The sequence below is a fragment of the Anser brachyrhynchus genome, assembly GCF_964034855.1.
Source record: "Anser brachyrhynchus genome assembly, chromosome: 3".
In the NCBI taxonomy this organism is placed as follows: Eukaryota; Metazoa; Chordata; class Aves; order Anseriformes; family Anatidae; genus Anser; species Anser brachyrhynchus.
The window spans coordinates 5,887,150-5,912,527 of record NC_137696.1 but is presented as its reverse complement, the minus strand read 5'-3'; the positions used below and the strand labels follow the sequence as shown (position 1 = coordinate 5,912,527).

The 25,378-nt window shown below is 38.5% G+C and overlaps 1 protein-coding gene across 10 annotated transcripts in view; it reads left to right on the top strand.

Annotated features, from left to right (window-relative positions):
- Positions 1-25,378, top strand: part of PLCB1 (phospholipase C beta 1) — a 415,710-nt gene that overhangs the window by 317,366 nt on the left and 72,966 nt on the right. For all 10 annotated transcript variants that reach the window (XM_080585528.1, XM_080585529.1, XM_080585527.1 and 7 more), the window contains 11 exons: positions 3,318-3,388; positions 4,020-4,116; positions 8,429-8,513; positions 9,593-9,717; positions 10,734-10,888; positions 12,624-12,788; positions 14,660-14,759; positions 17,423-17,527; positions 18,317-18,426; positions 23,427-23,559; positions 24,441-24,494. In XM_080585528.1, coding sequence (XP_080441654.1) covers positions 3,318-3,388; positions 4,020-4,116; positions 8,429-8,513; positions 9,593-9,717; positions 10,734-10,888; positions 12,624-12,788; positions 14,660-14,759; positions 17,423-17,527; positions 18,317-18,426; positions 23,427-23,559; positions 24,441-24,494 — 1,200 coding nt within the window. The remainder of the gene's footprint in view (positions 1-3,317; positions 3,389-4,019; positions 4,117-8,428; positions 8,514-9,592; positions 9,718-10,733; positions 10,889-12,623; positions 12,789-14,659; positions 14,760-17,422; positions 17,528-18,316; positions 18,427-23,426; positions 23,560-24,440; positions 24,495-25,378) is intronic.

The window sequence follows — 25,378 nt, the reverse complement described above, 5'->3', positions numbered from 1 at the left end:
AAATACAGAGATCTGTACGTCAGTTGATAGCAGGCTTCTCTGTGTCTTACACTGCTTGAGGTCAGATTTAATTAAACCCAAATAAACCATTCTTGTGATATGTTTATAAAACATACCACATGAAAGCTAGGTGATAGTGATATGGTAGCAATAATTAAAAAACAGTTCTGAAGCAATAGCTTTTCAGAATGGCTTGCAAGTTTTTCATGGAACTGATGTAAAAACTAACTTCAGTAGGGTATAATGTCTGTAAGCGTAAAATCTTATATCCAACAGCTTGGGATAAAGAAGCAATGCTGGCAAAGCAGAAAAAGAATTTCTGAGATAACATTTGTGAGATTCTCATTTTGTTAAAGAAGAATCTTAGACCTAGCAGTTTTAGCACAACTGACACGAGCAAATAAGTGAGATTTTCAAAGAAGCCATATATATTTAGATTACACTGCAGTTCTGCTGGGTGAGGCCATACGTCATACCAAAATTAGGCCTGTACTGAAAGTAGCCAAAGCTTGCTAACTGAAGAGTATTTAAATTTTGAAACAAATTCTTAATCCCTCAGCTTTTGTCTCATACTTGGAAAGCAAGCTTTTGGAGCAGGAGGTCTCTGTTTTCCCTGTATTTGTATAACAGTACAGTGACGTCCTGTCTTGTCCTGGGTTTGTAGTCCCATCTAAATGCAAATAATAGTAGTAATGTCATTACTGCTAGTTGTCCCTCTTACACATGCTCCCCAATGCACACTGGCTTGGACCTGCAGCACAGCCGTATGTACAAACCATGTGCCTTTATGATATACCACATCTGTACACTCCCAGGAGGGCCAGGAGTGGTGGCATTGAGCTGATCCCACCAGCACTGTGGGAAGGTGAGCACGGGGGCATCCATAGCACAGACATCTCCTTGGTCTGGCCAAGGCTTGCTCTGATGTCAGGTCCCAGCAGTGTAACAGCAAAAGAAGTTGGGGTCTGAGCATAGAACCATGCTGCTGAGTGAAAGGCAATGCAGATGTAGTCGTAGTCTCAAAAATTCTTAGGAATTGTTATTCTGTGTTTGCAGTCCTGTGTATTATGTGTTCTGGATTTGCAGTCTGATGCGGGACTTGATAATCACCGAATCTCAGAATCATTTAGGTTGGAAGAAACCTCCAAGATCACCTAGTCCAACCTCTGACCTAACACTAACAAGTCCTCCACTAAACCATATCACTAAGCTCTACATCTAAACATCTTAAACATCTTTTAAATACCTCCAGGGATGGTGACTCAACCACTTCCCTGAGCAGCCCATTCCAATGCCTAACAACCCTTTCAGTAAAGAAGTTTTTCCTAATATCCAACCTAAACCTCCCCTGGCACAACTTTAGCCCATTCCCCCTCATCCTGTCACCAGGTACGTGGGAGAATAGACCAACCCCCACCTACAGGCTACAGCCTCCTTTAAGGTATCTATAGAGTGCGATAAGGTTGTCCCTGAGCCTCCTCTTCTCCAGGCTAAACAACCCCAGCTCCCTCAGCTGCTCCTCATAAGACTTGATCTCCAGAACCCCCATCAGCTTTGTTGCCCTTTTCTGGCATGTTCCAGCACCTTAATGTCCTTCCTGTAGTGACGGATCCAAATGAGATCTGATCTCCTTGGGAGTTTTCCTGTTAAATATTTTTAAATAAATGAATTTTGTATTGCATACTTCCCTCCTTGGACACTTATAGCAAAAGCAAGCTATCATCCACCTGGTATCTTGGCAGTGGAAGCTGGCTGAAGTCTACCCACGTCCCCCTTTTTGTAGACAACGAGAAGTGTTATTTTGCCTGTCCAGATAAATCAAGAGCTTCCCGTCCCAAGACTGTCACTGCAAATCTTGTGAGAGCATGGCTGGCTCTTTGCAGCGCATTGAAGTTCCCTGAGCCATCCCTTGAGCCTGTTGAGCAATCATGTTATTTTCTTCAATGAAATGTTCAGGAAGAAATGCGTTCATGAATAAAAGCATGACATTTCAACATCTGCATCTGGAAGGAAATGCAGCCTGGGTAGTCATCATTTGGTTGTGAAAGGCACGCTCATTACTTAAATCATATGTGCTGTACATGTTCAGAAAGGGCCCACTGGGCATGATTCAAGGCCTCTTGGAACAAAGAGGAGTTTCCAGATTCAGTGGGCTTTGGATTCGACCTTACGTGGACGGAAGGAACTGAAAGTGAATTACCATTCTCTGGAGAGTTTGGGAATGCTGCACGGTGGTTATATTTCTGGGCTGCCAAAATAGAATTGCCACCACTGAAGAGAGATTAAAGGTTTGTGGAATAAAACCTTTAAGGACGGTTGTCAATCTGCTGTGGATAGGTGACTGCAGTATAAGTTAAACCTGCTTTTCCAGAGTCTTCTAAAGATGCATGATGTATACTTTTTGATAGCCAAACACAAAGGAGGAGTTTCTAAAGAGAAAGATGGATTGATTTCTAGCTCAACCATATCAAAGCATTGAGAGGGGAGGGATATTCAGTAATTAACAATAAAGAATCTGTGTCTTGCCAATTGGAATTTTTTAAGTACGCTGCAATTGGGAGCAAGGCTTAAAATGTTTTATTTGCTTCTATTTACTCCATCAGTATGTTTTCAGGGAAAGGATGAGCTTTACGCATCTTTGTCACATTATTTGATTTGCACTGCCCTCAGCCGGCACATTTGAGCTATGAGTCCAAGCACTAAGACACACCAAAGTAGTCTCAGTGAAGGGAATTGTGTGCCAATTCCTGCCAGCTATGCTACCTGAGAACATGCACTGCGTTATCTTCAAAGCAGATGTATTACTCTGAGCAGCCCTTGTTACCACAGCATGTGAATCCCATCAGTTTTCACACACTTTTTTTCACCCTGTGAATGCTGTTGTGTCTGCTTCCCAAGGGGAGTGACAGCATTCACCGAAGGTCCTGCATGGATCCTGTGACATAGAATCCCAAACCCCAGAGCTGTGACCCAAGCATGGGAACATCTCTTTGGAGTATTTTGTAGTACTATACCTACACACTCTGCACACTATGCACACCACGATGCTCTTTTCTTAGCGCTGATACCTGCCTTATGATTTCCAATACTAAGTGTCCAGCAGCTGCAAAGCAAGAGTTTTTGTTTAGTTAGGTAATAACAACTTACCAGTGATGAGGATGGGCATATCCCTCAAGACAGTTTTTTTGATTTGTGCTGCACAAAAAGCACATGTACATCTTCTAAGCAGTGCTATTTGCATGTCTTTTTACAAATTTGTCCCTTTTATTTATAGCTATTGCTTACGCCAATAATTAACTTCTGCTTAAACGTTTCAGGAGAAGCAGAGATTGAGAGCGATGATGACGATGACTATGATGATGACTGTAAAAAGTCGTCGATGGATGAAGTAAGGGCATGGATTTGTTTTATAGTGATGGGTAGATTCCGCCAGTTACGGGTTGGCTTGTGTTACCAGGAGTGGGACTGCCATCTAGTGGAGAAAGGAAGGCAGCACACTGGGAATCACCAACTTTCTGAAGTTGATTGTCACTCAGTTTGGAAGCACATTTGGTTTATTTATTTATTTATTTATTTTATTTTTTTAATTTAGGGAGGAATAAGACTTAATACCACAGCTGATATGTGTTAGACAACTGCTTGTGGTATATTTATCACTGTTGGAAGAAAAACTAGATGTTGAAAATTTGGAGCTATGTTTTTTATTTGTCTGATAGTACTGGTAAGTGTGCTTAGCACTGTGTGTGTAGCACCATGCCATCTGCACAGGTAATACAGACCTTTCCCTAGAAGCCGCACTGAAAGAATGAATGCAAGAGCAGTTTAATTAAACATTTAAATTTTATAGCATATTTTCTTCATTAATATGTGAAGCTCCCAGTGTGAGGCATTGATTTCACTAAGCCAGGATTAGTGAAAGGTACCATGATTGACAGTAACTAGGCTTTGGTTTTGTGGCCCCTGATGGCCACCATGGAATTTAACAGACCAAAACTTCAGCCTTCCCTTCTCTGTCCTAGGGTACTGCTGGAAGTGAGGCTATGGCCACAGAAGAGATGTCTAACCTGGTGAACTACATTCAGCCTGTGAAGTTTGAGTCCTTTGAAGTATCAAAAAGTAAGTAAGCTAAGCATGAGTGGCATCTTATACTAAAAATTACCTAGCAAGTATTTGGAAGAAAGTTCTGGAGAAATAATGACTTGGCTTCCTCTCAATTAGATGCATGGACAGAGATGTTTCCTTGGTATCCAGCCAGATAAATCCATATTTATTTTGAAACCTGCATTAGTCTAAATATCAAGCTTCATCAACAGTAAACATGCTGACATTTCAAAAACATTTTAAAAGATGTTTTACTTAGATTGTCTTTGTTTTCCATACCTGAAAAGTAACTTAAGGAGTTTGAGAAAAGTGGTCATAAATATTCTGTCAGATGGAGCAAGTGCTTTGTTTTCCCTGTGCTACTTTTATATAGCATTCAGTGTAAGCAGGGAGTGTGCCCTTCCCCACACGCAAATTCACTCTTTCCTGCCTCTGTGTGTTGTATAGAAAAAATCGTAACTTCGTCCCCCATGGGCTTTTACAGAAGATGCCTTGCTAAGAATGCACTCTGTGGCATCCTCAGTAAACACTGCAGCATCTTTTCCTTTCTTGGTGCAGAACCCCCTACTGTTTGCCTGCCCTTTTTCACTTTGTTTTGACAGGTTGCAATATGCTCTTGGAGCTTTTTCGTTAAAGAAGTTTATAGCATTTTAATTTATTATGGATTTGTGGAGGCCTTAGCAGAAGACAGGTAATTGGTGCATAAGTCCATATCTGTACATAAGATTTTGCATTTACTCATCTTGAATAATAAACATATAAGAAGTTATCTACCTGTTCTTATGTTTTTGTGTATTTATACCGGCATACACATAAGCATTCTCAAAATCGTGCAGAGAGCTGTGCTTGTTCCCTACAGTAGTGTCCCTTGAATGTTCATAATCTCCATTAGCTCTAATGAGAGTTGCAAGTACACAGTGGGAAGGAGATATTCCTTTTGGAAAGGAAGCCGTGTGAATCCTAGCAGGACAAGTTGATGCAGCTGTTATAAAATTCTCTTGTGTAGATTTCTTCTGTTCACATGCCTGCGCCTTTCCAAGTTTTGTGTTTTCTGAAGAACTTCTCATGTCCACATTTTTAACCCTAAGTCTTCATGTGACCTTTGATCAGAACTGCTCATGCCCACATTTTTAACCCTAAGTCTTCATGTGACCTCTGATCAATCATACTGTTTCTGTGAACTCATAATATTAAAGGACTAATATATCTGGTGTTTGTGTCAAAAAAAAAAAAATCATTATGAGGCAAATGTTGCCAGTTGGTCAAAGCAGTGGCCACTATATCAAGACTTGTGGCTTCTGGTCTTAATCCTGGCCTGGAACCACTGCTGAACCTTCACTAAATTCAGCAAAGATGAGCTGAATAAGTAAAGAGTTAAATGAGGATTAGTTTTTAATTTGATGCCTATCCAGTTTTTAACAGATTGCATTGTGTAATGCTCTGCACTTGTCTTGCATAAAGTTTCATCTTTCAGTGTTATAGCCTTTTTCTAATTCAGTATTTTCTAATTCATAATTTGGTTTGAATTGTGATCCTGGCCTCCATGACGTTAACAGCATCTCACTGCTGCTGTCATTTGTACATTGTAGAAGTGCATTTTTTGGTCTCGCATCCAGCTTGTTAACAGAAATATTGAATACAACTGGATCTGTAACAGTCCCCTGATTGCCCTCACTAGATAGGTTCCCTCTCTCTGACAGCAAATAATTGTAACTATTCCAAGGTATTATTTCAAGTTTTTCAGAGTTTTTAGTGAGTTGTTTAGCCACTCTATAGTGACTTCCTCTTGATAAGACAGCACGGTATAACATATCATGAGAGAAAAATGCCTCTCTTGGACAGTCTTTTCATCAAAGGATGGGTTTCTTAATCCTCCCCAGATACTACAAGGCAATAACTGCTCTTATTTAGGAGTTTGATTAAGTTGTGAACATTTAGTGAGTCGTTTAATAACTACCCGTTCTTGTTTTCTGCAGATGCGCTACTTTAAGATAAAGCTGAGAGATACAGTAAACTACTACAAAATAATAATAATAATAATAATAATAATTTAAAAATAATAATCTAGCACTTGTATTCTAATTAGAACAAAAGAAGTGCTCTTTTTCTTTCTTTGAGTATTTTTTTTTCACACTTTAAATAGTAGTCTTACATTGGTCAAATAACTGTGGAGGTAGAACACAACTAGTCTGTTTCCTGATAGGACACACTTTAAACTAAGTAACTGCTGAAGCAATGAGATGAAGAAGTGGAACAGGACTGTCAAACAAAAAATAACTAATGTATTTCAGTGTCATTTTATGAGGTTTCATTTGATCTTTTTTGTATAGGTTGCCATCTACTGAAATGTTTCTCCTGTAATACAAAGTGTTTATTAGGGGTTGCAGGAAAGCTTCCTTTGATAGCATGTTCCTGGGAATCAGTGATCATTCTTAGATGATTTGTAAGAAACTTCATGATTCAGTTAAAAAAAAAAAAACTCAAAACATTCAGATACATGAAAGCCTATTCATAAACAAACTGATCTGTTATACAAGTGATAGCCTCATAGTCTACGTTAGCACTATATGTGTGCATTGCTAGTGCTATCCCATTAGCAAGGGGAATCATCTCAGAGACGTTATAAGGAGCAGAGATGGGAGTGAGCTGTCTGGAATTGAATCTAGAGAAAGAGAGAATATTGCTTGTTGGAAAGGAAGATGAGTGGTAGAAAAGCAGCCTTGAAGGAATGGCAGGAATCTTTCACCTTTAGGAGACAACAGCTATAAATAATGGAAGTAGCATGTCGGTTGCTAATTAGAAATATAGACTGCTACAAAGTGTGAGTCCCAGTCCTCCTAGGGATAGAGAATCATTTCTGGAACAGCGCAGTCATCCTCTGACTCTTCAACATACAACGAGAACAGTTGCAACCATCTAGTTCGCAGATCGCGAGTTGGCAGTACATTTTCTTCTCACATTGGCCCAAACAATCTAGCTCTTTACATCTTTGGAGCCATTGTTTCCTTTTTGGCTTCCTCTAAGGAAAATGCCCACCTGTTTCAGTCCTGCTTCTCTCTGCAAGACAAGTGCTTTTGTTCAGTTTTATCAGGCTCTTGCAGCTTCCCAGTTTGACTTCAAGGAGCCAGCCAGGCTGGCCTCCTGGCCATCCTTGGATTACTGTGGCACAATTTCTTCAAATACTGGATGAGGGCAAGCTTTTTTCTCTGATTTACTGTTTGCTTTCAATAAAGCAGTTAGGCTAGAGAGTTCATGTTTCACTACATGCTCTGTTTACCTCATTTCTAGAGAGAGCAGTGCTGATATATTTAATGGATGTGATCTCTCAGTGCTGTAGTCCCTTGTAGGCAATCTATGAAGCTGATTGTGCTGAAATGGGAAGCTGTTATTTTACAGGAATCCTTATTTCCTGTATAAAAGTTCAAAAGAAAAAATATTGAAGCTTGAAGGGTCTTGACTTAGGCTGTGCTACAGCATGTCATGTGGGTACATTGAAAGGCTCCGCAAACATCAGGCAAAGGTGAGTAACAAATGATACACGAATGAATGTTTAGTCCGACCTAATTATACACTTAGCAGGAGCTTTTTGCCACTGTCAGGTCAGAAAGTCTGACCATGTAAAGGAGTTTATTGATGCTTCAGACGAGTCCAGGGTTAGGTCTGAAGGTTAGGTCTGAAGACCTGCTGGGACATAGGATTGTACCTTCAGACATGATTAGATAGCACTGTTTCCATGACTGTTTGAGACAGATGTGAGTTTACCCTGATGTACTGAAAGTAACAAAGCACTGTAGGCAGAGCTAGGATATTGCTTAGCTTAATCTGATATGGACAGTAGTTATTTCAGCTTCAAATTGGCTCAAAGCCATTGTATCTGCCCACAAAGAGTCTAGAGATCTGTCAGTCCGCTCTGTTCCCCACAAAAGCTGCCTTAATACTTCTATGTCTCACCTGTGAGCTTTGGACAATACCTCTCAAATATATGAACATGGTATTTTGCAAGCAAACATGAGAGATCTCTGTCCTTGCACTGACTTTCTGTTATGCGCAGCTGATACAGTAACAATCTCAGGCAATACAAGTCCCCTCAATTTGGGGCATTGCTAGTGTGAGTTTGGACAGAACCCTTGATTGTGTACAGAGCGAGCTTGCCACTGTCAGCAAATGCCTGTGTACATAAATCCTTTTAAGATTAAGGTGAAATGAGCTGGTGAACAGTAGATGAGATCAGGGGACTGAGACTAAACCAGTTGTTTGCAGCTCATGTATTGGATACAATTTCATGCTCTAATATGTCACTGTTTTTCTTCTCCCTTTAAAATTTCAGAACGCAACAAAAGTTTTGAAATGTCTTCCTTTGTGGAAACCAAAGGGCTTGAGCAACTTACGAAGTCTCCTGTGGAATTTGTGGAGTATCCTTGACTTTCAGAAAGAAGCTTTTTAGTCTTTCTATATCTGAGATCTGTTACAGGTCTTTATTGAAATTTGAAGACAGGAGCTGGGAAAATAGGGAACCCAAATGAAATTTGTAAACTTGACTGTCTTCCTGGATGAATTAATTGGGCTGAGTTCTGATGAGCTAATTTAAAAGCTGGCATGAGTCCTTGTGCTGTGGGCTAGGACTAGAGGGAATAGGTACAAACTACATATTGAAGACCTGATAATTTGTATTCTCATTGTTAAATCTATCATCCTGTATGAAGTGGTTTGAGTTATGGTGAGCAAATTGTCAAAATGTGGCTGACTTGCTTTTTGCAAAGTCATACAAGAAAGTTTTCTTTCCCATCATACCTCTAGTTCCAGGTGCACTGATTTCTCTTGCCACCCGAAATTGTAACGTTTCTCTTGTAACCTTTAAAGAAAAGGAGGAATCTGTTTAGACCTCATGATGCTTCTCAGTGTGTCTCATCATGGTTGCAGTTAAGAAAAAATGATCAAGATAAAATAGTGTCTTAAAGAAGATTAATGAAAAGCAATTTCTACAGATAACCTGCAGCATGTTCTCATCTCTGAGATTTGTAGACTCAACTATAAGAAGTGCAAACTCGTCACTTCTGTCTTTATGTAAAGGCCAATTCTCATGCTCATTCCAGAAGAGCACTTACTTTTTAACTGAGAACTTCTCTCCCCACCAGAGGAAGATTTGCTGTCTATGGCTAATTGGCCTCTAAAAATGCAATCTTAAGAAAAATTCCAAATTAGGAACTATAATGATAAATGGAATTTTATGAATGTTGTATTTTTAAGCATATGTCTATGCTATTTCCTTGCTTATTCTGAGTGCTCTGTACATGAATGGCACTTTTAATTACCCCATATTTATCATATCTACAAAATTGTGGATCTCTGGAAGCATTATAGTTGCAGAAATCTAATACAGATCCCACCGCCATTTTGGAAAGATCATCTGCATTTAAATACTGCAAATGTGCAGCCTCTCTGCGAAGTCATTTTTGTCACATGTATTAAATCTTAACTACCCACCATCTAGATACAACAAAATGCAGCTAAGCCGAATTTACCCAAAGGGAACGCGTGTAGATTCTTCAAACTACATGCCACAAGTCTTTTGGAATGCTGGCTGCCAAATGGTTGCTCTTAACTTCCAAACTGTAGGTAAGTTGTGCTTGTCTCCTAATTTTGTACCTTTTCACTGTTCTGGTAGAGTTTCTGACTGGTAAGTAAGAAAGGCTTTATGCGTCAAAAGATGTCCAGTGATTGAACAGTGATTGAGGCTGTTCATTAACATTTTAAACACAGTTTATTTTTTTAACTAGGAATATTGGTAATTAACAGTCTGTAGCTAGTACAATATGCAGACGTAGTGGCCTCCATATTGTCGTTATTTACAAGTGGTTATCATTAAGCAGCATTTGAGAATGAGCAGTGATTTTTTTCCTGTCTTGCTAAGTCTCAGTACATCAGGACATGAGTGACTTGACAGCAAATTCCACTTTAAAAGTGAGTGTTTTAGAAACAAAAACATTTAGGCTCCTAGATACACAAGTCACTTTTGAAATAGGTTTTGCTGTTTTCAGAGATTACATCTGTTCTGAGAAATACAAATATTTCCAGACATCCCAGGACATGCCCTGTCCATGTCCTACCTTTAGGCACATGGTACCATGGTATTATTCCCTTTTTACTTTCCAGTAGTGCCGGTGTACACACCACCTCTTCATGGAAAGCAAAAGTCCACAGAGCCTAGAAGTCCACAGAGTAATAAAAACATCTCTAGGACAATTTCAACTAAGTATCAGGCACCTGGTATCAGATATTAGAAGGAGTTTGAAACATTAAGTCCTCTTAATGGGTGGGATACAACAGTGCAATCAGTACAACGCTGAGGTACTCAATACCCAAGTGTTAACACTCCTTTTAAAATCTGAAAATGTTATTTGTTGAGTAATTTCTGAAAGACACTTTATGCATGTGATTTTCTTGTGGAAAGAGTCCAAGAGGGTGGCTGCAATCACATCTGAAACTTCTGTTAACAAGCAGCAGTGTGCCATAAAAAGCTGTTTACATTATAGTCACTTTGAACTTACAATAAATAGTATTATTTTAATGTTTTTTTCTAAATTGTTAGAAAAATCTAGGAATTGATTTTTATCAATACTTTTAATACCTAGATTTGTCTATGCAAATAAACATGGGAATGTACGAGTACAATGGCAAAAGTGGATACAGGTTAAAGCCAGAATTCATGAGGAGACCAGACAAACACTTTGATCCATTTACTGAAGGTATAGTGGATGGAATAGTAGCTAACACCTTGTCTGTCAAGGTACGTATACATACTGGTGAAAATACTCTTATGACAATGTCAGTGCATAGGTGTATTTCTGTTGTGCAGAGGACTAGCAAATGACCACACTAATTCAAGACAATAAAATGCATTTCGTTTCATGGAGTGATACTTAATTTTTAAATTGCAGAGGATCTGCTGCCTCATATTTCATTTTCTAGGTTAAATAAATGTACTTTTATTATATATATTATTTTTCATGCAAGTGATTGGGTAGTTAATGAATTTAAGAATAACATGGCTGTGTTCTTAGTAACAAAGGGCTGAATTTAAAGCACAGTTACAAAGCGGTCAGTTGCACTGGAATAGGTAGAACAGCATACTGTTTAGTGTAAATAACATTTTCTAGTTCACTATAAATTCTCCAGCAAATCTGTGGAACCATAAATGTCAGCTGCAGGTCATTGCCAACTTGCTTTTCTTTGTCCTTTTTAAGGACCTCTGATGAAGTTCAAGGACTGCCAGGAATCTGCAAATTGAAAACTACGTATATGAATGTTTAGAGGATTAGATTGCATTGGCTATGTATATACTTTTATACTCAGATTTATACTCAGTATATCTCTAGTTATAAAAACATAAACTTTCTGAAATCCTGTTCTGCCTTTAATGGACTTGCCCATTAGAACAGTGTCTGTATTATAGAATCCACCTGCAAAATATCCTCCTGTTTTCATTGAGGGAAAACAAGTATTTCCTCTTAGGCTGCAGACACAAGCATAGCAGATCAGTGCTCAGAGGGCTATGAATAAAGTAATAATCTGAAAACATGGTGGTGGGGGGGACCAACTGTGTGGGAATGACCTTTCATGGTGACCTGTAATCATGGAAGTTCCTCCTGTGGGTTAAAAGGCACGTTGTTCTGCAATTTTATGAAATGGAGGTGGAAGTCATTCACCAGTTATTAGGAGATGCACAGCATTTTTAACAGGAATGAGCAACCTGGAATCACGAGTCAACTGTCAGAAGGCAGTCACATCTGCCTGCTCAGTGAAGACGCTGCTAGGTATAATGGCAATGCCCATACATGATCCAGCTGAGAACAGAATTAAACTTGCTTCAGGCAAACCTGAATTTGTTAAGGTGCAGTGGCACTGCTGTATAATCCTGTGCATCTTCAATTTTCTGAATGAATTGCAGGTCTTTCTTTCACATTTTAAAGCTGGGAGTTGTGTTTCCTGTTAAAATTACGAACTAGAAAAGAAAACTAGAAAATAAACTATGAAAAGCCTTTATTAGAACACGAACTTTTTAACTTTTTTTTTTTTTTCCTCCCAGTAAGTCATACGCAGTTGCTCTTTTCTTCCAGCATTTGTCTTTTGAACCTGCTGTTGAAACTGGATAGAAATTAGAGATCTGAAAGATAGCATGTTGTGGAAATAGGCAATCAGATTGAGGAATGAGATCCAAATGAGTATTCCTGCTGAGCTAACAGCAGCAGCATGATGTCAGCCATATTATTGCTCATAGGGGAATTCAGGGTCATAGGGCCACAGGAAATCAGACCTCCAAGTTGTTTTTCTGTGCCTGCAATATTAAATGGTGGGGTTTTTTTTGTTGTTTTTTGATGTTTTGTGGTTTTCTTTGTTGTTGTTTCTTCTTTGAAAATGCATTCTATCTGATCATTAATGAGAATTATACACCTGCTCCTTAGCTACTCATTCCCTAATCCACTAAAGCTGTTTGTAGTGATCCCTCTTTTGTTTGGTTTTAGATAATTTCAGGTCAGTTTCTTTCTGATAAAAAAGTGGGTACCTATGTAGAAGTTGACATGTTTGGCCTGCCCGTGGATACAAGAAGAAAAGCTTTAAAGACCAAGACCTCTCAAGGCAATGCAGTTAATCCTGTCTGGGAAGAGGAAACCATAGTATTTAAGAAGGTTGGTGTAACACTTGCTTCTTGAACCTTCACAGTGCTTGATTCATCACTGTTCAATAGGGTAATTCTGTGTTTTACTGAAAATTTGCATTTGTAAAAAAAGATAAATGGATGCTGAATAGTTACTGCTTCAGCTGTTTGTCATTAACTATTTCTGGTATAATTTTGCTACTCTAGCCATGCCCAGCCACTACTGAAATAAAGTAGTTTCAAGTCACGTTGGTTGTTTCACTAGAATACAGCTAGAAAGAGCAAACATGTCAATAGACACATCTGTGTGGTATGGTGCGGTGCCATGCTATAAGTGAGCAAGTGCAGAACTCAGAAACAGTTTAGCTGAATTGCCTCGGCTGAACAGCCCTGCTGAAAAGCAGATCCTGTTAGCCTCCAAGCATGATGATGTGAGTACAGCTGTAACAACATGGCTCTCTAAACCAGCTCATTCAAAGCAATTTTATCTCTGCTTAATTCTACAGTGTGTTATATAGATATAAGCTAGGTTATGAAGCTGTATAAATCCCAATCTACCTGAAATGAGACATGGGAGCAGAAAATACTGAGCATTTTGTAGGATTATGCAACAAGAATATCTTATTCTGCTTCACAATATCCTTGCAGCCAGTTCTCTACCAGGAACTCTGCTATTATCTGGATCATGTTTATTGGAACGTGAGGTTAATTGGTTCCTGAGTCCAGGTATTTGAAAAAAATACATTTTTAATTTCTCTAGGCAAATGCACAGTTCACAAAGATGTTTATACAGTTGGTGCTTGCAGCTATGCTGTCTAGGGAGTACAAGCCTTTTCCCTGAATATTTTGCTTTCTGAATAACTTTCCTTTGGCAGCCTGCCAAAGCTTAAGTTTGGAAACATCGGTAGGATTTTTCTTCTGTAATGAACTTCTAATTAGTGTACTTCATTTCTCTATTTAGTTACAATCATGCCTGACTGCATCTATGCTCAGAGAAGCATAGATTACTATTTTTAGTAATGTTGAAAATAAATTATAGAGACTCTTTTTTTGATTGTTGCTTTTTTTTTTCTTTCATTGTCTATGTAAATTTGAGGGTGACATTATGCAAAAAATACTTATCTGCACCCAGGTTCAAAATATGTATATTTATATGCATATTTGCATACAACAAGAAAATTAGATAAATTATACTACATTTTTTTTTTTTAGAAATAATATTAAAAATTCAAATCTTAGTAGGGCAGTTTATTAGCTGTTTTCAATTTCTTGTTTTCTTTTTTCACTGTTTGGTCTTCTTTCTTACATAGTGCTAAGAAAGCGTCCAATGTTAGTAAACATCCCACCTGATTAAACCTCTTTAGCCTGGCCAGTGAGTGGGCTGCAGCACTGGAAAACTTTACTGGAGTTGACAAGGTTCATGTAATTCAGACATTCACGCTCCGGAAAACATGTTGAGTTGCTTATTAAGTTTTCAACACTAATAAGAATTACCAGTGGCTTTTCTCAGAAATAAGTAGTCCCATTGGCACAGACACAAAGGAAAAAAATAACAAAACAAAACAAAAAAAAGTAAGGCTGAGTAATAGGCAGTAAATAGAACAGCATTCAAGTGCGGTAAGAGTTGAGCGAAGTCCCTTGTACCGTATTGAAAATGCTGGGTTGAACATACTATACTCATTTTCCATCTCAAGTTTCCTAAAAGAAAAATGTTTCTATGAGATTTATTTTGATGCACAGGTACATACCCCCTGATCTCTTGTATGGTAAGACCTTTCTGTGGATATGTAGGTGTTACTGTCTGCTAGGTTGAACTTTGTCTGCTATATTGCAAGGCTATGTCTGAAAGGAACTGTTTCATTCAGAGCAGAAAGTTAATTATGCAGAAATATTTCCTTCTAGGTTGTTTTACCTTCCCTCGCATGTTTGAGGCTAGCAGTGTATGAGGAAGGAGGGAAATTTATTGGCCACCGGATATTACCCGTCTCAGCAATTCGACCAGGTAAACCTTCTTCTCCATTGAGACAGACAACATGTAGTGAAAATAAACAGCAAATTCAAATCCCGACCACTGTAAATCAGCAGCAAGCCTGCAGATTTATAGCAACTGGGGATTTGAATAATATATCTCAACTTTGAAAAGGGAAATACCGTATCTCACCAGGGATGTAAATTTCTAATGAACCAGGAAAACCACTAGCATTAAGTGTCAAGAGACATGGCTGGCACTTGCTGGTCTTCAGCAGATCAACTGCATATTCACACAGTTATGCTAAAACATGCAGTTGTACACTTCTTGTACAGAGAGCAAAGAGGGTAGCAGCAACCAGTTTTGATGTCATCTTTTTGAGAATGGGATGTGGCTGGGAATTAAAGAAAAACATGCACCTCTAGACTAATTTTTACATGCATACATCAAGTGTCCTGTTTGCAAGCTGTTGTAGATATACAAAACCTTTAAATCAGCCCAAAATGACTTGAATACTTATTGCTGATTTTTGAGAAAACATATTATTATTGCTACTATAATTAGTGTCCACTTAACTGGAAATCATCTTGTATGACAAGATGAACCTAAATTAGGGCAAGCATAAGGGCCATAAACATGCTCCTAGCTTCACTCACAGTTTAAGAGTATCTGTGTCTACATTATACCTGTTCTAGCCAGTCCCAGCAGTAGCACAAAACTCACGTCCCTGCATCTAGCAGTTGTTTGTATTATTTCTGGAGACCTGAGCTCAGGTACTGTCGAAATCAGTCCCTTCTCTTACTGTCTCACCGGTCCCTTAGCTGACGTGGGTCATGTGGCCTCACTGTGAACACAGACAGGCTAGATGAAGGTGAATGCTGGACATTCATTGCTTCAGGATTTCCTCAGCAATTGTCATTTCTCCTTCCCTTCTCCCTCTCTCCTCTCTCCTGTCTGTTGGCCCCACATCCCTGACTATTCTGTTGTGCCAGCTCTGCCTATCTCCACACCTTTTTGTGAGCAAGCTCAGATAATCAGTCCAGCAGAAAATTCCACGTTTTCATGCCAGGTATATTTTCTGCTGAGTTAGTGGACAAAATCGCTTCATGGAAGATCTGCTGAGCTCCAGAGGAAGACAGCTTATGGGAGAGAAGAAAGGCAGTTATGAAGGATTTCCCTCATCTGGTGGAAGCGAGCTCTTACCACAGCTCATCCCCTTCTGTGGTACTTACCCTTCATGTGACACAGAGTCCCTTCAGCAGAGCACTAAATCATGTGTGTGTTTTTAAGTTTGTGCTTTTCCAAATAGAGGCCACGGTGTTAAATCATATGAGCGTTTTTGAGAGCTTTTACCCGCAGGCCTTTTCTTCTGTCCTTTTGACTCCAGTAAGCATTAGTTTACAGCATGTGATGGAAAACAGCATGTTGATTTTAGTTTGTGTACATGCTGAAAATTTGCTGGAGGAGCTAGAAGGAACTGAGAAACCTTTGTAATACATAATTTAAGTCTTTTCTGAGACATTATCGAAAACTATATCATACTGTTACAAAAATCCACAGAGTTATCACTATTCCCAAAGCAACAATTTAGCTGTTACTTTCAGAGGAAGTTTCTCATATCAACCAAATGAGGATCCCCCCAGATAAGCACATCTTGCTGGTGACTTGTGTCCTGCCACTACCCACACGTGCAGCTCCGTAATCATCCCTTAGGACACCAGCTTTAGCCATGGTGTGGGAGGCACTGATTTGTGAGGCAGAGGATGCAGCTTTGCAGCACTCCGAAGCTGTAACAGTTTGATGGGACTGAAAGTCCATTTCTTCCATTCCTACCTGTGCACTCCCACCACTGTTTTTAAATTGGCATTAATACATGTCTGACCTTATGGTGAGGCATTTGGGGGAGCTAAACTGAGGGGAAGACTCCTTGTGGTTTCTGAAAGTTGCTTTTTATGGAATTTAGGTTGTTGAACTGCCTATCCACAAAGTCAGGCACGTGTCAGTGCACAAGAGAAGGAGCAGGAGTGGGCAGCGGTTGGCTAGCAGAAGGGGCTTGGGGCTGCCCTGTCTGGGATGCCTTGCCTTAACTTGACTAATCTGTGCTGTAACACCATACCCTTATTCTTACAGGATAACCAGCTTTCAAGACTGTCTGAAAATGCTCTTTGTTCAAATATATTCCTACAGTTGGTCACGTGAAGGATTCACCCCTCACACCTTGAAGATATAGTGCCACGTTGCCTTTTCTTTTTTTTTTTTTTTTTTACTTAGATATTGTGTTGTTGATGGACTACTATATTTTACAATTTTAATTTGCAGTTCAAATTCCCGCATACTACAAAGGTCACTTTAGAAAACAAAATAAGAGCTATGAAACAAACAAACCAACCCAGCCAAAAGTAATAAAATAGAATGCATCCAAAATAATTTTAATGACAATGTTTAGTGTTATTCAGAGATGTGATAATAACATACAAATACTACTTTAAACTGCAGCATCACGTGCCTTTCTAATGGCCCCTTGTTTGTATTCTTCTCTTTAAAATCCTTCAAGTAAACCTTTCCCTACCAGAAGTCCCTAGCGCTGCTGGCTCAGTTGGAGCCAAAGTATAAATAACAAATGATAACAGAATTACAGTGGATGATGTACCTGTGGAGGAGTTTATGCTCTGAACTGGTTCTTTTTTATTTTACAGGCTATCACTATATCTGTTTGAGGAATGAGAGGAACCAACCTTTGACATTGCCAGCTCTCTTTGTGTACATAGAGGTCAAAGACTATGTACCTGATACTTACGCAGGTAATTCTGTGAAAATTTTCTGCTAAGGAATATAAAGGTTAATTGAAATGCAAAATTAACGTGTGGTAGACAATTTGTCATTTGGGGATAACAGTCCAGTGAAGAAACCTGTGCACCTGATTGGATCATTATGTCTAATTACTCATACAAGATGACTTGATTTATAGCCATCTTCCTGAGGTTTAGGATTAGGACTAACTATTTTCTTTTAAGCAGATTGTGTATAACCCTAAAGGAGGAAAAAGGTCAGGCATTTGCCACTGAAACACAGATGACACTTTGCTTACATGATATAGTATGTAGCTGTTCCCTAAGCAGAGGAGTGTTGTGCCTAATATAGAGTATTGTATTTTGGAATCACCTCTAAACCGGGATAGGTTTAAAGACTATACTATGCATCTTCAGTTTAAAAAAAATATATATATAAATATATATATATATTCCATATAGTTGTTTTGTTGTTTTTATTTTTAAACAACATAATTTTTACTAATACTCCTCTTTGTACCTCATGTGAAGTAGGATCCAAGTTGGCTGACGCTGGAAACTTTGAACATCCATCATAAACCACCATATTCACAAAAATGCACATTGACATGACCCAAGCAGAAACTCAGAGAGGGTTCACATTAGAGTACTTGTGCATGATGGTATACTCTCTTTCACTGATGTTTCTAGGACCTAGGTGTATCAGTCAGCAGCAGATCTGTAGGAAAAATACAGCTTCTTAAAGCCTGAGGAGTGCGTAACATAAGGGGTTTGGAACTGAAGTATTTGTGTTATTTCTAGATGTGATTGAGGCCTTATCCAATCCAATCAGATATGTTAACTTGATGGAGCAGAGAGCTAAGCAATTGGCAGCACTTACTCTAGAAGATGAAGAAGAGGTAAAGAAAGAGGTAAGGGAGGTTTCAGAATCTCTGCAAATTATGTTATAGTATTTAGAAGCACCTACTTTGCTTAGAAAGACAAATATTGAAAGTCCCTGGGGATTGCGTGTGTTGATCACTTAAACACCTACAAACGTCTCAGAATGAGACTAGGGTATGTTACAACAGAGTAGCGCTGTGCTGCAGGCAGTATTTTGTGCATGGTGCAAATTACTGTTCGGGGGTAAAGAAACACTGAATGCTGAATGGAAAAGCATGTTAGGTTTTTGCTGATATGTAGGCTTCTTTTGTAGTAAATTAAATCATCTTAAATCATTGCCTGTTGTTTTCCAGTGTGATGCTGAAGTTACCCTTACAAAAATGACAACTCTGTATCAGCAGCTTTTCCTGAAAGTATTAGAATTTTGCCCTAAGGAGACCCAGTATAATCATACAATAATTCAGATTGGAAAGGGCCTTTGGAGGTCACCTGATCCAGCCCTTCATAGATCTTAGAAAGAGAGATGAAGAGGGAAGAGAGCATAGTATAATTAAATATTCAGACCTATTCTAGTTTAGCCTGAAGCTACGAGAACCATATTTTCAGTTGTTAGGTATCTGTTTGGATATATACAGTTACTTAAGGACTAACCTTTAAACCTCATTTTTCTGCAGAATTGGAGAAGTTGTACGTACAAATGCACAGATGTAATTTTGAGCATACTTAAGAGTACTGACAGTTTAGCTTTTGTTTCCAATAAACATTATGTTCATCCAGATGTTCTGTGTCTCTGTTCCAGATACTGTCACTGGGACATCTTCTAGCATTGTTTGGAAATATCTACCTTGTATTTGAAAGATTGCTTGTGTCAGATGTAAGGCACATCACATGAATCAAAAGGCACTCTCTACAGGTCTCTAGCAAAGATGCAGAAATACTTTATAATCCTAAACTGTCCTCATCTATGGTGACTGTCTTCTTCAATTCTCAGATGTGCAAAGCCTCATTGAACTAGATTTTGTAACCAAGAATACATTCCCAAAGCAGACCGAATGAGTGAAAGTCATTACAATTCAGTGGCCAACAATTTACTCTTTGTGCAGTGTCACAAGTTCGGCTGAATGAGGACACTGAAATGCTCAGTAGTATCTTAGACAGTAATCTAGGACGCTCTACACATGAGATTCTATTTTAATAGCAAAGTCTTTTTTTAACATAATCCTTTAAATACCTTGGAGGTCATTTTTACTTTTGAAAAAGTACAGATTCCTCTGGTTTGTACAGGTTTATTTGCAGAAAAAATCTGTCACAGAATATCTTCTAAAGCAAATGGGAAGATGGAAAGCTGAATTGTAGTGCTTAGGTAGTGTTACCATGTGTCAAGGAGCTGGAAAGCTCATAGGATAAAGGAGCTTGTTTTGGAGTAGCAGAGAAATATTTTTTTAAAGAAAACTGTAATGATTGCAGTGGTGCATTTACTAAAAATGTATAACCATTCAATTACACGAAGTAGCAAGGGACAGGTACAAAACTGCCACTTTAAGTTGCAATCTAAGTACAGCATTGTTACTTTCTATTCATAAATTCTCATTCTAGGTAGGGTATTTGGCAACTGGGCTGTGCTTGGAAATCATGAGTTGCCTGATCATTTTATCTGATAATACTTTCTTCATCAGTTGGCCAGGCTGAATGATTTGTTCACTTACACTGACCCACAAGAATCACAATGGTTAATAATTACAAGTACGTTCACTGGAAACATAGCTAAATAATTCTGAGTATGTTTGCCAGATATGTACACATAATTACACCAGGATTCAATTTTCCTATATGCAGTTTCAAATCTACACACTATTAGCATTAATGTGGCCAGAGCTGTGCTGCCTCCAAGCACAAATTCTACCTCCCCACACCCTTTTCCCTCTTCTCACACACATCTATTTATCTGAGCTGGGCTCTTGCAGCTATCAGAGGAAAAACTGGGAGTTTTTTTTGCTGCCTAGAAGTTTAATCTGCATCTGGGAAGTTCCTCAGACGTCTTACAAAAAAGTAATCAAATCAGATACCTAACAGCAAAGTGTTTTAAATAAATAAATTAGCCTTTCTTTAAGCCTCAAATTACGCTGCCTGTTAATAACATAAAAGAAGAATGCTGAAGAACTGATAAAATCTACAGCATCTATTCTGTATTAGTTTTGCAGTGTTCCCATCTTGAATGTAATGTGAATTCCTACCTTGAGCTTTCTGGTCAGTTCATAACTTCCAAGTCCTGCTTTCCAGCCTGGTCTTAAAAGAACTCTTTTTGCAGACAGGACTTTGCCGAATGGAATCATTGCAATGCAGTGTGGGTTTTGCATATTTAGCTATACTTTTTTTGCACAGTGTACTTTTATGAGCATACAGGTAGTGAAGGTTGCCTTCTCTTCCCCTGCCCTTTATAGACAAACCTTTATAGACAAAGTGAATGGGCTATGCAGAAATTTGCAGCTGGGAGTTTCTGGTGATGAATTAATCCCATAGTAAGACAGATTGATGTAACTGGTTCATAAGTTTTCACCCCCCACCGTTATGGGTGCAGAAGTGTTTAGGGATCTAGGAGAAGCTAGCCAGAGTAAAATGCTTTTCAGCTGTCCCTGCTGCTGTAATGTCCCTGGGGCTGCATGCAATTTATTCTGCAGAGGCAATGAGTCAGGAGGCCTCATGGGCTTGTTAATGACAGGAGAAGCAGCAGAGCATTGGATCTGCTGTCTCTACCCATAAAGCAGTGTTGAAATAGAAATTATTGTTTTGTGTGCCTGGATGTAAATCTAATGTGTGTAATCAGTCCAGTTGGTTTCTTTAGTTAAAGAAAAAATGATTTTGATGGGGGAAGTAAATAAAAACATCTCTAGGAGAGCAGCTGCACTTAGCACATCTGATACCACTATTTAAAATGAAAATGCAGCCATTATTTTGTAAATCATGATGGTCAGATCAAGTTACAGTAATGGAAATTATGTTGATCTGACACTTCTGATAGGGGGACTTGCTTATACTTGGCCAAGGATAGAAACAAACCAACTTCAAAACTGCCCACCTAGTCTAGCAGTGCAGCACAGATATACTCAGTACCAGAGGAGGATCTCTCAATCCCAATCCATTGCAGGCTCTTTTCTCTGCAGAAATAAAAAAAATACAGACCATATAGATATGTATCCGTATGAGCATGTCTCTTTCTACATAGTAAACATACTGTCTTGCAAAAGACATGGCAACATGTGGAATATAAACCATTTTCTGTGAATATTAAAACTATAAATTCTAAGGCTGGATTGCATCATCTTTAAAAAGAGCCTAAAATATTCTCCACTAAGGGAAAGTCATGTTTACTTTAGCATTCTGTGTGATGAATTATGAGAAAAGAAAGTGCTTTTTAATGAGATTAGATTGCCTGATGCAGTGAAAATAACTCTTTATTCACTTCCTGATCCTGTCTCGCATTTCTGCTTTAGTTTCTGAAAACAGATGTTTTGTGTCCAGAACTGACAGGCTATATTAATAGCTTCTCAACAATCTGTGATGCAGCATTTCATACCACATACAAACCTAGTCACAAAAGAAGAAGATAGTACCCATTGTTCAAGCAATGACTTTTGGGGCAATAACTTGTTAGAAAATAGGGATTCTATTAAGTGTTGATGATCTATATAGTATTTTTATTTTTTATCAAACTAATGAATAGCGTTCTGTGAGCAATATATTTTAAGGGAAATCAAGGGGGATACCCGTGTCTCTAAGCAGTGGTCACAGCTACAGCTTTTGCCAGGCACATTGTTCTGCTGTCATAAACATTGGCTAGGTCATGTTTTTCATTGTTTTATTGCAGTAATTCCCACTTGAGATAAATAAAGTTTTTGGCATTGGTTTTCAATTGCATCATGTTTCTGATTATGGTATCTCCCTCCTATAATTTTGGTAGAAATAGGCTGTTGAGACGGAAATCCTTTTGCAATTTAGATTGTTTTCAGGACCAAGGTGAAGGAAATCATCAGCAGGAGCAGCACAAAACAGATCAAAATGTATTTTGCTTCTATTGATGCAGTGCAGGCTGATATTTTGCTAGTGTAGAGTAATCAAGGGAAAAAAAAAAAAACAACTGTGGTATCCTGCCTCTGCATGTAATGTGATTACCATCAAAGAGTGAAATGGGAGCAGCTGAAGGAACAAATCCAAGACTACCCTGAGACACCATGGCAACTGGCCCCTTGCAGGGACAGTGAGAAGGAGGGCTTGGCCATTTCAAAATAAAAATTGCTTTCACTGACCTTCTGTTTGCTGAGCACTGGGTGCTTGCTTGTCATTTACAAACTCGTTGGCCACGAGGAAAATTACAAGATGTTCAATGCATAGTAAGCCTGAGCTTTTAGGAAACTGGAAAGAAAGAAAAGATTGTAGAAAATGCTTAAATATTTGGATACCACAGGAGTATTTATGCAGCAGGATGGAGGTACTGTTTACATATTATCCTTGGAGTGTAATTACAAGAATGTAAGATCTTGGGAATCAGAAGTATGTCTCTGTGCTGTAAGAACAGTGAATAATGATAGTACTGTGTTTGTATGAAATTTAAAAGTAATTTTGTATACACATTTTGCTCACAGCAGGGATCTGAGTAGCATTTTCTTGCCACCTTCTACATTATATCTAGAAAGGTTTTATGGCAGAGAACAATGCTTTTCAATAAAATACAGATTTCACATCTGGTGCAGCTAATACATACTGTAATGAAAAATGTCCCTGATGAGTTATATCAACTTAAAATGAAAATACTCCTACAGAATAATACATGCTCTATTTCTTCCTGAAATTTGCCCTGCATAAATGTACTACCTGGGTTACTGTGTCTCTTAAAGATACCTTTTTTTTTCCCTGTTAGAATGATTTATGTGTAACATCTACATAATTTTATTGAAAAATAGGGTAAACCAGATCTGGAAATTTTAAATTCTGTTAATTGGATAGAGTAATGTAAATCATTTCGTATTTTTAGGTGGACCATGGAGATGCACCATCTGAAGCTAACAGTGAACCTAGGCCAACACCAGCAGAAAATGGAGTAAATTGCACTGCCTCTCTTACACCGAAACCAGCAACTCAGGTTGTCCATAGCCAACCAACACCAGGTAAAAACAAAAAACAAACAAAACAATAACCACACAAACAACACAAGCAAAACAATAATAGAAAACACCATCTTTTCAAAAGAAATGTAGATCGTTTTTCATGTGCTTTGTATTTCAAGAACAAAGTGTTTTTGGTGTTTTCTTTTTTGCTTGTTTGTTTGTTTATAAAATGGGTGGGCATTTTCCCACTCTGCTGTTGGGGGCCGTTCTTCAATCATACAAGTACCTTATATTTAAGAGTTGCTTTTGTGGTGAAATTGAAGTTCATTGCGAACAAGAAAGTTTGCTAGTGCTTTTTTGTGATTGCAAATGAAGGAATTTCTTTAAATTGTTTTTACAAATATGCCATATTTATGCAAGTAGTTAAATCTTATTCCATGTACAAAACACAGGTTTTCATACTCATATATTCTATATTAATGTATCTCCTATAATAAATGCTTGTTAAGTCACAGTGTATATAATTTAATGAATGCAGTCTTCATAGGCATGATCCATCTGACTTCCAAGGAGCTGGACTCATCTTGTGTACAGATATTTTGCACTGTCATCATAATATAGGTCAGTTGTACTAACCATCAGCCTAATACCACTTAAATGACTCATATGAGTCATATCAGTGAGTTCAATGGCACCCTCCTCATAAGTAAAACAATGAAGCTCAGGTGGGTTTTTAGATGACCTTTTTGTGTTAGTTCACAAGATTGGTGTTGTTTTGTGTTGCTTCTCTTCTATTCAAGATGTGTCTTCTGAAATGATTAATAAATGCTTGTGTCAGCATGCATCCTGTGTCACATGCCATGTTTTAATATGCAATCTAGTGGCACAGTACTGGTGGTTGTTTTAAAAGAATTTATATCAGTCATCTCTTTTACCTCTAGGTTCGGTGAAAGCACCTGCAAAGACAGAAGATCTTATTCAGAGTGTCCTCACAGGTATTAAATGTACAGTTTACATTATATAAAAGATATTTCAATTGACAAAAAAGTGTATATTTTTAATGAAATGGGCCATCTGACTTAAACATTTCTTTGAATGATTATGACTGCAATAACTCATAGAAAATATGCTTACCATGTCTTCTTCCTCAGCCATGAAGTTATTGAATGTTTGAGCACATGCTTCATGAGATCATCATTGGGTGCCAACGTGGAATTTTTAAAAATTATTCTATTATTGCATTCTCATAGGCACAATGTTTACATCTAATGCAAACAAAAAACAGCATTATGCTCAGAACAGAAGCTAAATTTGCTACTACTCTTGTGAATAGTAGTGAAACGATTTTGTCTCCATTAGCCCTGTATCCTTCCTATCACTCCTACAAAACTGAAATTATCCTGTTGCATTAAGCAAACTGGCCTGTCAGATAGAGCCCTACTGTGCAACTGGGAGTCAAGTCCTTCAGCTTGGAGACATATTTTAGATTGCAAATCTCCTAACTCATTATTTTTAAGTCATTTTCCAACATTTCCGTATACTCGATCTGTTGTGAGATCTGGGAAAGGGTCTTCAGTCTGGGTTCCTTCCCTCTGTCACCTTTTTTTGTTGTTTTTGCTGACTTGGGGTGAGCTTATGCAGGTCAGACTAGCAGACACTGAGCTTGAACTCTGATCAGGGTTCACAGAGCAGGACATCCAGGATAGCTGCTATTCTCAGTGACAGCTCTGGAGTGCAATTCTTGGCATTTAGCTTCTGATGCCTTGCCTGACTAGCAGACAGCTGGCCATGACTCTCCTGATGCAGGGTCTCCATCACAAGAGAAGTGAAATCTGTTGGGTTGCCATGATGATACCGGGACAGCTGCTCCCACCCAGTG